Below are 13,610 nucleotides of genomic sequence, written 5' to 3'. Positions count from 1 at the left end.
GGTCCGTGGCTTCACGGACTTTGGCCAAGCACTTCTGCCTGGACGCAGCATCTGATCAAGAGACTAGCTGCGCTTGCTTAACCCTCCCAGACTTTTTCCATCGATAGCCTCCCTAGGGTTAGCTGATAAGACTTAAACCCCTTTTTAACAGAAAGAGCAGTTTCTTCCTAGTTGTTCAAAGGGCTCCTTGTAGATGATTGTCTTTCACTGTTTGACCCTAAGCTCTCTAGGTGACTGGGAAGGCCACGCTTTAAAATGCTCCCAGAGTAAAGTGCTCTCAGAGCGTGTCTGGGGCTTCTTAGTGGTCAGTACAGCACTGGGGACCACACAGAGTTGCCATGACGGGTACAACTCTACAGCCCACAGGTCATCATTGTTTAGGCTTTGGTTGCTTGCAAGATGTCTTTTATTCAATAGGCAGAAGATGGTGGTGGTGGAATAATGAGCTGATATTGGACACTCTCACTGAGCAGTGCTAATTAGCTTTCCCATTTTGTGTTGTCCCCTGTCTTTTTTGTGTGTGTATAAATGGTCTTTGTTAAATGCTTACTGTGTGCCAGGTATTGTACTAAGCGTTTGGGTAGGTACAAGCTAATCAGGTTGGGTACAGTCTATGTCCCTCATGGGGCTCATAGACTTAATCCCCATTTTACAGGTGAGGTAACTAAGGCCTAGAGAAGTGAAGTGACGTGCCCAGGGTTACACAGAAGGCGGGTGGTGGAGCCAGGATTAGAACCCAGGTCCTCTGACTCATGGCACTGGGCTCTTCCGTCTTGGCCGCGCTGCCTCCCTGTCTTTTCCCCGACGTTGCAGCTTTTTTTCATCCATTGAAATCCTCCATGACAATCAGCTTGTCAGATGTTGCTACTATTGAGATGGTTCTGTCAAGAACCTTTCTCAGCAATATTCATCTTTGTGGGGGCAGGTGCACTAATGGTGATGGTTAGAGTGCTTCGGTTTTAGAAGCAGGTATAGGATCATTAACCACTTATTCCTCTGGGCCAAATCGGGAGCCCTCAGACAAGTGATTGTGTGGCTATAAAGTCAATGCTTGAAAGTTATGACCTCGAGCAGGGGCATTCTCTCCAGAAAAAGGTGTTCTCGGTGTCACTCTCATTGCGCTGTCCATCAGAAACTCCAGTTTTACTCTGTGTCACAGCATCTATTCCTTGTTTTGTTTCTTTGGGGTTTTTTTGGGGGGGTAGGGTTTATTTTTTTATGGTATTTGTTGAGCACTTACTGTGTGCCAGACACTATACTAAGCACTGGGGTAGATAAAAGATCATTGGGTTGGACACAGTGCCTGTCCTACATAGGGCTTTTGGATAGAGCACAGGCCTGGGAGTAAGGAGGTCATGGGTTCTAATCCCGGCTCTACCATTTGTCTGCTGTGTGACCTTGGGCAAGCCACTTCACTTCTCTGGGCCTCAGTTACCTCATCTGTAAAATGGGGATTGGGACTGTGAACCCCACATGGGACAGGGCCTGTGTCCAACCCAATTTGCTTCTATCCACCTCAGTGCTTAGTACAGTGCCTGGAACATAGTAAGCACTTAACAAATACCACAATTATTATTATTATTATTACGGTCGTAATCCGCATTTTACAGATGAGGTAACTGAGGCTCAAAGAAGTTAAGTGATTTGCCCAAGGTCACACAGTAGATGAGTGACAGAGCTGGGATTAGCTGTATATATGTTTATATGTTTGTACATATTTATTACTCTATTTATTTATTTATTTTACTTGTACATATCTATTCTATTTATTTTATTTTGTTAGTATGTTTGGTTTTGTTCTCTGTCTCCCCCTTTTAGACTGTGAGCCCACTGTTGGGTAGGGACTGTCTCTATATGTTGCCAGTTTGTACTTCCCAAGCGCTTAGTACAGTGCTCTGCACATAGTAAGCGCTCAATAAATACGATTGATGATGATGATGATGATTAGAACCCATATCCTCTGATTCCCAGGCCCGTGTTCAACTTCTCTTGTGTGGCGAGTTTACATGCCCGGTAATGCTATTCCCTCTGAGAAGCTGGATTCTGACATTGTGTGATATGATGGTTCTTTCCTTTGTATCAAGGAATGGGTTTTATTGAAAATTATCAGCTGTGGTCCTGTGACCATGTGGTGTCCTCCAGTTGTCTCTGCTCATTTTCCAGCTCCCACCCTATGTAAATCATTTGTGTCTGCTTGTCTCCCCCCTTAAAGTGCAAGCTTCTTGAGGGCAGGGATCATGGTCTTTATATGTATTGCACTTGCACTCAGTACAACAGTCGGCACACAGTAGGCACTCAATAATTTCAATCAAACAACTGGTCAGCTTGGTTCTGATCAAATTAGGGACCCCTTTCCCTAGCTCATTCCCCCAGTAAAGAGATCAGTGTTTGCCGAAATGGCTACTTGACACCCGGGAGGATGTTTTGAGAGATGAGAAAATGAGTTTACATTTTTGGTTCACATTTCCTCTCAAAGAATTTTGGGAGGATATAACTGATTTTCAAATCTCCCAGGTTGTTTTTGGCAAAGCCTTAGGAACTGCTGTTTCCCTCCATTTAACTTCTGCTGGAATGATTTTTTAAAACTTTATTTTCAAAGACTTATAGGACAGGATTGCCAGGAAAAGCATATGCATGACAGGAAAGAATTCGTTACCAGAATTTCATGTTAATTAAACTTGAGATTTTACTTCTTTTTTTCCTTTCAAAGTGGCCATCTGAATTGGATATGCTAGTGAAGGTCATCATCATCCTCAATGGTATTTATTGAGGACTTCCTATAAGCAGAACACTGTAGTAAGCGCCTGGGAGAGTGCAGTACAGCAGAGTTGGCAGAGACTTTCCCTTTCCACCACGAGCTGTCTCACTGTGTTAGATTTAGTTAGAAAATGAATTTTAAAAGACAAACAAGGCTTGCCTTTTCGTTTTTTAAGCATAATATATGAAGTTAGTCACCGGGTTAATTATTTTCCTTGAAAAGCTTAAAGTATCAGTAGTATGTTGTGGTCATACTTTGGACTGTGTGCGTGCACAAACTCATTAGGGTTTTTGCTTCCTTGCAATCAGATCTCCAAAACCCCCCTCCCCACCTCCCATGAGGTAGACTTCTGAAGCTGATTGTTTGCTGTCCTCTTTTCCACCCAGGGAAAACTGTATGACTTCTGGGTGCCGGATTCTTAACAGGAGCTGGAGCAACTCAAATGGTAAACTGTGAGGAAGGGAACAAACACCTCCCCTGGAAACCCAGGAAATAAAGGAATGAAAATGTTTAACAAGCCAAATGGCTAGGCCTTGGCGGGGAATAGAAACCCAACTGCTCCACTTGAATCTCAGTTTCTGGATGAGGTCGGTAATGAAGAACCGCTTCTTTCTGGAGCCGATCTAAAATGCGGATGGATCTAATTTTGAAGACGGTCAGTCCTGCTAAAGAAGCAAAATCGGGCCATACTAGCCTTGCCATGATTCAATTGTGTGTGAGGACTGGGTGGTTTTTCCTTAACTTGTAGCTAGTCAGAAAGCTGGGTGTAACCAAATTCCATATGCCACCTCCTCTCCAAAGAGAAAACAATTGCTGCCGATGAATCCCCAGGGGCTCCAGCTTTGGGAAAGGAAGGCCGTGGTCCCATTGGATGAAGTCCTGAGAGTCCCACAAAACGGAAGGGGTTTTCTTTTAGACATGACCTTTTTTTTGTCCCCTTTGAAAAAGCGTGTACTGGAAAGGGAAACGCGATCGTTTTTTGAACAGAAAATGCAGAAGCATAGAATTTGGGTGGGGATTATAGGATCTTATTACAGAAGAGGAAGGTCTGCAACTTGAGGGACTCCTTTTGGGGATCGAAACACCGCCTTTTGGGGATCGAAACACCGACATGCCTACTTCAGCCAGTACAGTCCTCGAGTAGTTTGTGCCATTCTGCGTGGGCCAGAACCTTTAGGGAGAGTCTCTAGATGCCTGCCTTTTCCAAGCCTGTTCCAAAAGGAAATCCAGAGAGCACTCTCTCTCTGCTCATCAGAGAAATTTCACTGCCACTGACAGAGCTGCAGGGGGGCTCTTAATCTGCTGATGGACCCTTTGTGTACTGGAAAACAAGCCACTGCCGGCGAAAAACCTCCCCACCAGAAAAAGCTCTTTCGGGAATAATTGGAGACCTATCGCCCCTTAGATCTACATGCTGAGTTTGTGTTTGACTTGGCCGACTCAGGGGTTATTTCCAGGTTTTGTAAGTGACGGGATTTTGAAGATCTTTTGCTAGCTGAGCAGAAAAATTGTTTTTCCCTCTGATTGCTCAATTTTACACCAGCTTATCTTTTCAATATTGGCTCATGTGATGGGGCAACATTCTCAGTACTAAAACGCAAGCAAAATGAGAGAATGGGGAGAAATGGTGGAATCTTAAAGTTTGGAAAAAAAAAAGTTTAAAGAAAGGGATGATGGGTAAATGTACTCCATCTGGAACTTGCCATTGAAGTTAGGCAACTTCTCATTTCATGCTTTGAGCAATTTAATCAGGATAAGATTGGGATTCAGCATGCTGGCAGAAGAGGCACATACATGATCTGCCAGGAGGCATATTCATATTTGGATGTAACCATTTTCTGTATTTCCCCTATCAGCAGTGATCCTCCAACATCAATCACTAACTACCTGGTAAGGGTATGGCTACAAAATAGCACTGATTGGGTAAGAATTGAAGTGATTAGTTTGGCAGAGGATTGCCTTCTCTGATCTCTGTCCTGTTGTGGAGGCATCCTAGATCTTCTGTTCACTCTTGGTTCAGTACTCTGTGGATTAGTATTGCCGTTGGTGTCATTTTATGTGTCAGCATTCTCCTTTCAACTGATTGTGTGAACCAATTATAGTGGTGTTGAATATACTGCTTTTATTTACTGTAATTAGACTGTAAATATTTTCTAATTATGTACATTAAAGGGGTGGGATTGTTGAGGAGGTGGGTTTATTTTATAAATAGACCTTTTGTACTGCAGTTTTAATATGGACAAACGGCTACGTTTCTAATTAAAGAACCACTTTGGTATGTCTTTTATGACACCAGTGGGGAAGAAAATGATTTTTTATAAGTTCTCTCTAATAAAAAAGAATCTTATATGTGCACTTTTTTTTCGCCTATAGAAAATGCTACAGTTCAGTTTGGACCATTATATTTGTGTAATATGGGAAGCTGGCCTAATTCTGGTCTGTTCAGACCACAGGATGAGACACCTCTTGAAAAGTTAGAGGTCCTAAACAAGTCATCCTTTCAGTCTTCCCCTCCAACTCAGTATTTTCTTTAATCTTTTTGACTCCATTTTAATCCTGGGCCCAAATGTATTGTCCCCTTTCCCGACCTTGAAAATGAACCTGGCAATCACCTGGCCATCCTTTCCCCAGCCCTATACCTACCACACGCCCTCCCAAGTAGATTCATTCATTCAATCATATTTATTGAGCGCTTACTGTGTGCAGAGCACTGCGCTAAGCACTTGGAAAGTACAATTCAGCAACAGACAGACAATCCCTACCCAACAACGGTTTTATTTATTTGTATCACTGTCTCTCTCCCCCTCCTTTATTCATTCATTCTGTCGTATTTATTGAGCACTGACTGTATGCAGAGCACTGTACTAAGCACTTGGAAAGTACAATTCAGCAACAGAGACAATCCCTGCCCACAATGGGCTCACAGTCTAGAACGGGGGAGACGGACATCAAAACAAGTAAACTGGCATCAGTAGCATTAATATAAATAGATAGAATTTGAGGTATATATTCGTCAGAATAAGTGAATATTAATATAGAGTTATAGATTTGTACATATATATACTCAAGTGCTGTGGGGCAGGGATGGGGGGTAGAGCAAAGGGAGCGAGTTGGGGCAATGGAGAAAGGAGGGGGAGCTGAGGAAAAGGGGGGCTCAAGCTGGGAAGGCCTCCTGAAAGAGGTGAGCCTTCGGGAGGGCTTTGAAGGGGGGAAGTTGTGGTAGTTTGGTGGATGTGAGGAGGGAGGGCATTCTAGGCCAGCGGTAGATGCAAGCTGTGAGCCCGCTGTTGGGTAGGGACCGTCTCTATATGTTGCCAACTTGTACTTCCCAAGCGCTTAGTACAGTGCTCTGCACACAGTGAGCGCTCAATAAATACGATTGAATGAATGTAGGCCAGGGGTTGACGGCGGGACAGGCAAGAGTGAGGACCAGTGAGGAGGTTAGTGGCGGCAGAGGAGCGGAGTGTGCAGGCTGGGCTGGAGAAGGAGAGAAGGGAGGTGAGGTAGGAGAGGGCAAGGTGAGGTGGCAGTGGTTATCCCTTGAAGTGTTGTGATTATTATTGATGTTGTTGTGACTATTATCACTCATGACTACTGTGTACATATCTGTAACTTTATAATAATGATAATGATGTTGTTTAAGTACTTACTATGTGCTAGGCACTGTCTTAAGCGCTAGGGTAGATACAAGCAAATCGAGTTGGACAAAGTCCCTGTCCCATGTGGGGCTCACAGTCTCAATCCCCACTCCACAGATGAGGCAACTGAGGCACAGAGAAGTGCAGTGATCTGCCCAAGATCACACAGCATCCCTTTGCTCTTCCCCGACGGACAAACAGACAGACGGATGGATGGACAGGCATACGGACGGACGGACAGAGATGTTAATTGCACATTAAATGTCAGACTATTTTGCTGCCTCTGAAGAAGCAATTTGCACTGAGTGGTGATGCTGTGATCAGTGAGCAATGCCAAGACTCGACACTTTTTTTTTTCTATTTTGGAAAGCTAGGTAATGGATTACCATTATTACGTTTCTGCTTTTGTGTCATCATTGTAACAGTGTTTTTTGTTTTGGGGTTTTTTTTTTTGAAATGGAATTAATATAGTGATATAAAAACTTAATTTGTAGTAAATGAGGAAGGTGTAGACATAGTGATGCCCTAAAGCAAGATATTGTCCTAGTCACACTTGCTGCCTCTTTGGGGTCACAGGGGTTTTGTAAGGTGGGAACCAAGTCCTCAAATTGGAAATTGCAACTTTCTTGTTGGCTCTTCCTAATCATACATAACAGTGAAGTGCAGCAGTATGTGATTTCCCACTCTCTTGAATACCTCTTGAACTATCCTTCAATCAATCGTATATATTGAGCACGTACTGTGTGGAGAACACTGCACCAAGTGCTTGGGAAAGTACAATATAACAGAGTTGGTAGATACGGTCCCTGCCCACCACAAGCTTGCGGTCTAGAGGAGGAGATGGGCATTAATATAAATAAATAATTTCTAGGTATGTACATAAGCGCTGTGGGGCTGAGGGTAGGGTGGATACCAAATTCACCCAAGCACGTTGTAAGGTACTGAAACCACAGTAGGCACGCAATAAGTGCTGGTGACTCAATCAGATTAAAAACACCAAAATCCATTAAAAAGGCCTTTTCATAGGTGGCTAAGAACTAATCTATCCATAATGTTTGAGTGCTTTCCGTGTGCCAAGCATTGTACAATGCTCATGGGAAAGTAACAAGCGTTGGTAGACACATTCCAGGCCTTCAGGGAGGTGGTAGAGAACAAGTTGCACGTGTTTTGGGTTTTTAGAATCCAGTGGCCTGCACAGTAACTGGAAGGAGGACCTAAGGAGTTAGGGGGAGCAGTTCAAGGGAAAAGGGGATAAATATAAATTATTCAACTGTCTGCCTGACATGGTTGTTTCTGCTTTTGAGGGGAAAAAAAAGTTTGACAAACTTCATTTGGATCGTGGACCCATCTTACCTTAGCCTGCGCTGTTTGCCATCGGGAGAAAGCTCTCTGTATTACCACTTTCCAGAATGACCCCCAAATTGTGGGGAAAATGTAGGTTTTGATCATTCATATTTTATACTGTTTATTATTTTGAAGTATTGCTTTGTATTAAAACTGCTGTATCTGCCACTTGATATCAAGTAATGTTTTTATGCTATGAAAGGGTCGTGTCTTGTGTGCCAAACTAGAGGGCCAGACACACAGTTTATGTTCATTCATTGTCGTATTTGAGTGCTTACTGTGTGAAGAGCACTGTACTAAGCGCCTGGAAAATACAGTTCAGCAACTGATAGAGACTATCCTTACCCAACAATGGACTCACATGTGATGATGGCATTTGTTAAGCACTTACTATGTGCAAAGCACTGTTCTAAGCACTGGGGGGGATACAAGGTGATTAAGTTGTCCCATGTGGGGCTCACAGTCTTAATCCCCATTTTACAGGTGAGGTAACTGAGGCTCAGAGAAGTTAAGTGACTTGCCCAAGGTCACACAACAGATATGTGGTGGAGCCAGGATTTGAACCCATGACCTCTGACTCCAAAGCCCGTGCTCCTTCCACTGAGCCACGCTGCTTCTCTGTTTTCATGTACTTGATGAAGTTTGTTCTCAGGCCATTTTTTAAGTTAAAATATTATTCCCTAATGATGATTGTTTTCTTCTCTTTCACTCACGCACTCATCCAGTTTCGCGGCCCCGTGTCCCCTTCAGCTGCAGTATGCCAACCAGGAAGGAGGTGCCCAAAACCCAGAGAATAGTAATTTGGCACCATTCAGATGGGAGAGGCTCGAAGGGCTCCAGGTGAAATTCCCTTCGAAAAGGCCTCTCCAGGCTGGTTTTTCTGTTCTAGTGCAGAGTCCTTCATATGCAGGAAATGCTTTGTCCTGGTCTGTCTGGCACCAAGCCTAATGGATGGATTAGGAAACTGACCGTCGCCGGGCTAAGACTCCCCTCTTGGAGAGGTTTCTAGAAGCAGTGCGTACATCTACCACCTGATCCCCCTTCCCTGTCGACACTCCCTGCCAGGCTGACCACACTCCCTGCCTCCACTCTGTCTCTGCCAACCCCCTCCTCGACCCACAATCTGGATTTCGCCCCCTCTGCTCCCCTGTGACCAGGCTCACCGAGATTTCCGGGGACCTTCTGGCAAAAATTGAACGGTCTTTGCTCTGTCCTAGTTTTCTGTGACCTTTCTGCCACCTTCGACACAGTCGACCATTCTTCCCTCCCAGGAACTCTCTGCTGCCTTGGTTTTTCCGCACATTCTCTCTGGCCTTGGCTTTACCGGCCCAGGACCCTCCTGTTTCTCTTTCTCACCCTTCACCTTCTCATCAGTGGCCTTTTTTAATCCTCCTCTCCCCATTCTTTAACTGTGAGTTTCACGGAAGGTGAGGCTCCCAGCCTTCTAACTCCTCTCACTTAAACTCCTTGAGACAGTGAATGTAGTCTGCACCCCAGCCACCATCTCAGTGCAGGTGGTTCAAATCTCTCTCTCCAGCCCTGACCTTCCCTCCTTGGCTCGTTTCTTTTTTCCCTCTCTGCCTTCAGGATACCTCTACCTGGATGACCCGCCAGCACCCTAAACTTAATATGGACAAAACTGAACTTATCTTCCGTTCTCAACCCTTTCCTGATTTTTTCCCTTCACGGTAGCCAAACCATCATCCTCTTTATCCCACACATTTGGGTCTTTGGTGTCCTCTTTGCGCCTCTCTTTGGCTTACCTTCCATCTCCTCTGCCTTTTTAAATCCTACCATTTCTTCCTCTATTTCACACATCCGTCCTTTCCCCTCCACCCTTAAAATGACCACCCTTCACACGTGCTCCCTACCAGCCTGGTCCTCCTTCACTAGACGAGCTGCTCTCATACAAGAGTGCCAGCATAGAAAGGGGACGAGGCTGTAGACAATGTCTAAGGGAAAGTGCCCCTGAATGTGGGAGATCCTGTGTCTCATCCTTCTGGTGACCTCTCCTTCCCCTGTGTTTGCCAAACCTCTAACGTGCCTGTGATTTCTCTAGCCAAAGGATATATTACTGTAGATGTCCTTTCAGTAGCAGGTAGCTAAATCTGGGACACCAATTCACCCTGCCTCCTCAGACCAAGTTCTTACAGCTTTTGAGCTGTGGCCAGATAGAAGGACCGGGGCCTGACCCTTCACTGCATGATGGCAAACCCTCCTCTCCCTACTTCAGTGCTCTCCACCTAAAATTGGTGATGGCCACAGAGAAGCAGCGTCGCCTATTGGGTAAAGCACAAACCTGGGAGTCAGAAGGACTTGGGTTCTAATTCCAGTTCCGCTACTTGTCTGTTGTGTGACTGTGGACAAGTCATTTCACTTCCTCTAGGCCCCCAGTTCCATCATCTGTAAAATGGGGATTAGGACTGAGTCCCATGTGGCACATGTACTGTGTCTGACATGATGAGCTTTTTTCCTACCCCAGCGCTTAGTACAGAGCCTGGCACGTAGTAAGCTCTTAACAAAAAAAAGCTGGTACAAATCCAGACCACCAGAGTACTGCCAGAGGGCTTGTTTTGGAATGGGGTACCCATGGGATATGTACTTTGACCCTTCCTCAGCAGTTAGATATATATGTATGTGTACATGTGTGTATGTGTGAGTGAGAGAATATAGTATTAAGTGCTTACTATATGCCAGGCACTGTACTAAGCGCTGGGATAAATATAAGCTATTCAAGTTGGACACAGTTCGGATTTCTCATGGTGACACAGTCTTAATCCCCATTTTACAGTTGAGGTAACTGTGACAGAGAGAGTGAAGTGAATTGCCCACAATCACCCAGCAGGCAAGGGTGGAACCGAGATTAGAACTCAGGTCCCCCTGAATCCCAGGCCCGTGCTCTTTCCACTAGGCCACTAAATACGTTTAAACAGTCAATTTTGTATTTAGAGTAGTCTATTTGTCGATCTTTTTAATTTGTAGAATAGGCTCCTCGTGGGCGAGGAACATGTCACATTTTGGTTTTTTTCCCGAGTCCATAGTGCAGTGCATTGCAGGCAGGAGACACTCAGTTAAGTGCTGCTTATACTAAAATTCCCAGCATGTTATCGGGACAACCACACAGATGCCATCTGACTTGTCCTGACTGGTCCATTACTGGTCCCGTTCAAGCCCGAATCCGGATCAGCATCACATTGACCAGACCTAAATGTCCCCACCCAAGTTTCCACTCAGGAGGCCACGAGCCCAGCCAATAGCCGCTTCTCCCGGGCTCTTCCATCTCCCACTGTCCCTCAGCTGGAGGTATTTATTTATTGGTCTTGCAAGCACACTTGCGCACGCAAATGGAGAATTACTGTCAGTGGCGTCATATGAAGGCCAGCGATAAGGGTTTATTTATGCAAAAAAGCAACATTTCCAGTTACAGTTGGTCGGTCAGCCCCCTCTGGGTCCTGCCCTGAGGCCAGAGTGAAAACTTCCTGGCCTCCTTGAGTCCCTGGAGCAACTTCAGAGGGATAAGGGAGGACTGGATCAGGTCCAGCAGGAAAGGGGGGAAACCTGAAGGGCTGCAAGATGGCCCTAAGAGGGGAGGGCACAGGAATGAGGACCATTCTCACCAGAAAGCAGAAGGATCAGAAGATTATACCCACTGGGGGTGGGGGCAGAAGGGGGTCGTGGCATATGGGAAGGATGGAAACAACATAGACACCATAGTTCTGCCGCTGTCTTAAACCAGGGTTGGCTGGGAGGAGGAACACATTGTGCCATTCACTGTCAATAGGTCAAAATGATTAGGAGAGGTTCAGAGGACGGCAATGAATAATTAAAATGGTCTGGGGGCGGGGGGGGGGCGTGGGCAGCCTCAAATAAGGATGGATGGAACAGATCAGGACTTCCTTCTGCAAAAGCAAAAGCCAAAAGAGACACAGTCAAAGTTTACACACTCGTGAAGGGAGTGTGCAGAGGGAGTATGGATGAAATGGTTCGGCAAATCTCACAAAGCACCCAAGGGCTCGTGAGGATGGTAAGTTCAAGGCAAAGGGAAAGAAACGCTTTATCCAGCAGAGAATAAAATGCGTGGCTTAAGCAGTCCATCATGCATTATTGTGGGGAAGTTAGGATTTCTACATGGTCCTCCCCTTACCATGAGGAATAATGACAAGGAAACCAATCATCAAGCTGATGTAAGCTTGTTGTGGGCAGGGAATGTGTCTGTCTATTGTGTTGAACTCTCCCAAATGCTTAGTACAGTGCTCTGCACACAGTAAGCACTCAATAAAATTGAAGTATTGATTGAATCATTCAACCATGTTTGGTTGCTGCTTTGGAAGACCAAACACCATTAGCCCGAACCAAAATGATCAATGAAATTTATTTAGTACCTATTGTGCAGAACCCTGGACTAAGTTCTTGGGAGAGTGCAAGAACTGATCCCTCCCTTCAGACCCCGGCTATGCTATTTGCTGTGTGACCTTGGCTCACACAGAGAAGGAGCGTGGCTCAGTGGAAAGAACCCGGCGTCAGAGGTCATGGGTTCAAATCCTGCTCCTCCACTTGTCAGCTGTGTGACTTTGGGCAAGTCACTTCACTTCTCTGTGCCTCAGTTACCTCATCTGTAAAATGGGGATTAAGACTGTGAGCCCTACGTGGGACAACCTGATCACCTTGTAACCTCCCCAGCACTTAGAACAGTGCTTGGCACATAGTAAGCGCTTAATAAATGCCATTATTATTATTATTATTGGGTAAGTTGCTTGATTTCTCTGTGCCTGTTTACATAACTGTAAACTGTCTTCCCTCCCCCTTACAATCCAAAGCTTCGTGTGAGACAAACTATCTACCATGGTACTTAACACATAACACCTTAAATACCACTATTATTTTTATTAATTATTCCCATCTAGCAGGGGCGATGGACACTAAAATAAAAATAGAAGTACAACAGGAATTATATTGTTCATATTCTTCTGTCCTTTGGCTCTTCACCACTAAGATCAGCACAGGGAGGATTTGTTTTACACGTGGATGGATGGGGTCTCATGTTGAAAACAGATGAACCTTTGTCCTGAGACCGACCACAAGAAGGAAGCAGCTAGTTATGAGTGGGTTGGTGCTCTGCACATAGGAAGGAAGTGCTCAATAAATACCATTAATTGAGGAAGTGATTAGAAGCAGTATGACACACTGGATAGAGCATGGGCCCGGGAGTCGCAGGGTCACGGGTTCTAATCCCAGCTCTGCCACTTGTCTGCTGTATGACCTTGAGCAAGTCGCTTCTCTGGGCCTCAGTTACCTCATCTGTAAAATGGGGATTAAGACTGTGAGCCCCATGTGGGACAGGGACTGTATCCACCCCGATTTGCTTGTATCTACCCCAGAGCTTAGTTCAGTGCTTGGCACGTAATAAGCACCTAACAAATGCCTTCATCATTATCATTATCGATAATAAGGTGCCAGGGAAGGCATCATTCCAAACCAAGAGGACGCCTTGGCTTAGAACCCAAGACCGTCTGCCGAGAAGCAGCGTGGCTCAGTAGAAAGAGCCCGGGCTTTGGAGTCAGAGGTCATGGGTTCGAATCCCTGCTCTGCCAATTGTCAGCTGTGTGACTTTGGGCCAGTCACTTAACTACTCTGAGCCTCAGTTACCTCATCTGTAAAATGGGGATTAAGACTGTGAGCCCCCCGTGGGACAACCTGATCACCCTGTATCCCCCCCAGTGCTTAGAACAGTGTATTGCACATACTAAGCGCTTAACATGCCATCATTATTATTTATTAACAAATGCCACTAAGCCATGCTGCTTCTTCTCCCCACCTTAATAACAATAATGATGGCATTTATTAAGCGCTTACTATGTGCCAAGCACTGT

General features: G+C 45.2%; 1 protein-coding gene across 1 annotated transcript in view; it reads left to right on the top strand.

Moving 5' to 3' along the window:
- Window positions 1–5,113, top strand: part of SLF2 (SMC5-SMC6 complex localization factor 2) — a 47,728-nt gene extending 42,615 nt beyond the window's left edge. Inside the window, exon 20 of the mRNA XM_038757752.1 lies at window positions 3,145–5,113. Coding sequence (XP_038613680.1) covers window positions 3,145–3,180 — 36 coding nt within the window. The 3' untranslated portion in view covers window positions 3,181–5,113. The remainder of the gene's footprint in view (window positions 1–3,144) is intronic.
- Window positions 5,114–13,610: the final 8,497 nt, after the last annotated feature.

Source organism: Tachyglossus aculeatus, chromosome 16, assembly GCF_015852505.1.
Source record: "Tachyglossus aculeatus isolate mTacAcu1 chromosome 16, mTacAcu1.pri, whole genome shotgun sequence".
Taxonomy (NCBI): Eukaryota; Metazoa; Chordata; class Mammalia; order Monotremata; family Tachyglossidae; genus Tachyglossus; species Tachyglossus aculeatus.
Note: the sequence above shows the minus strand (reverse complement) of the source record. Positions and strands in the feature narration are given on the sequence as shown.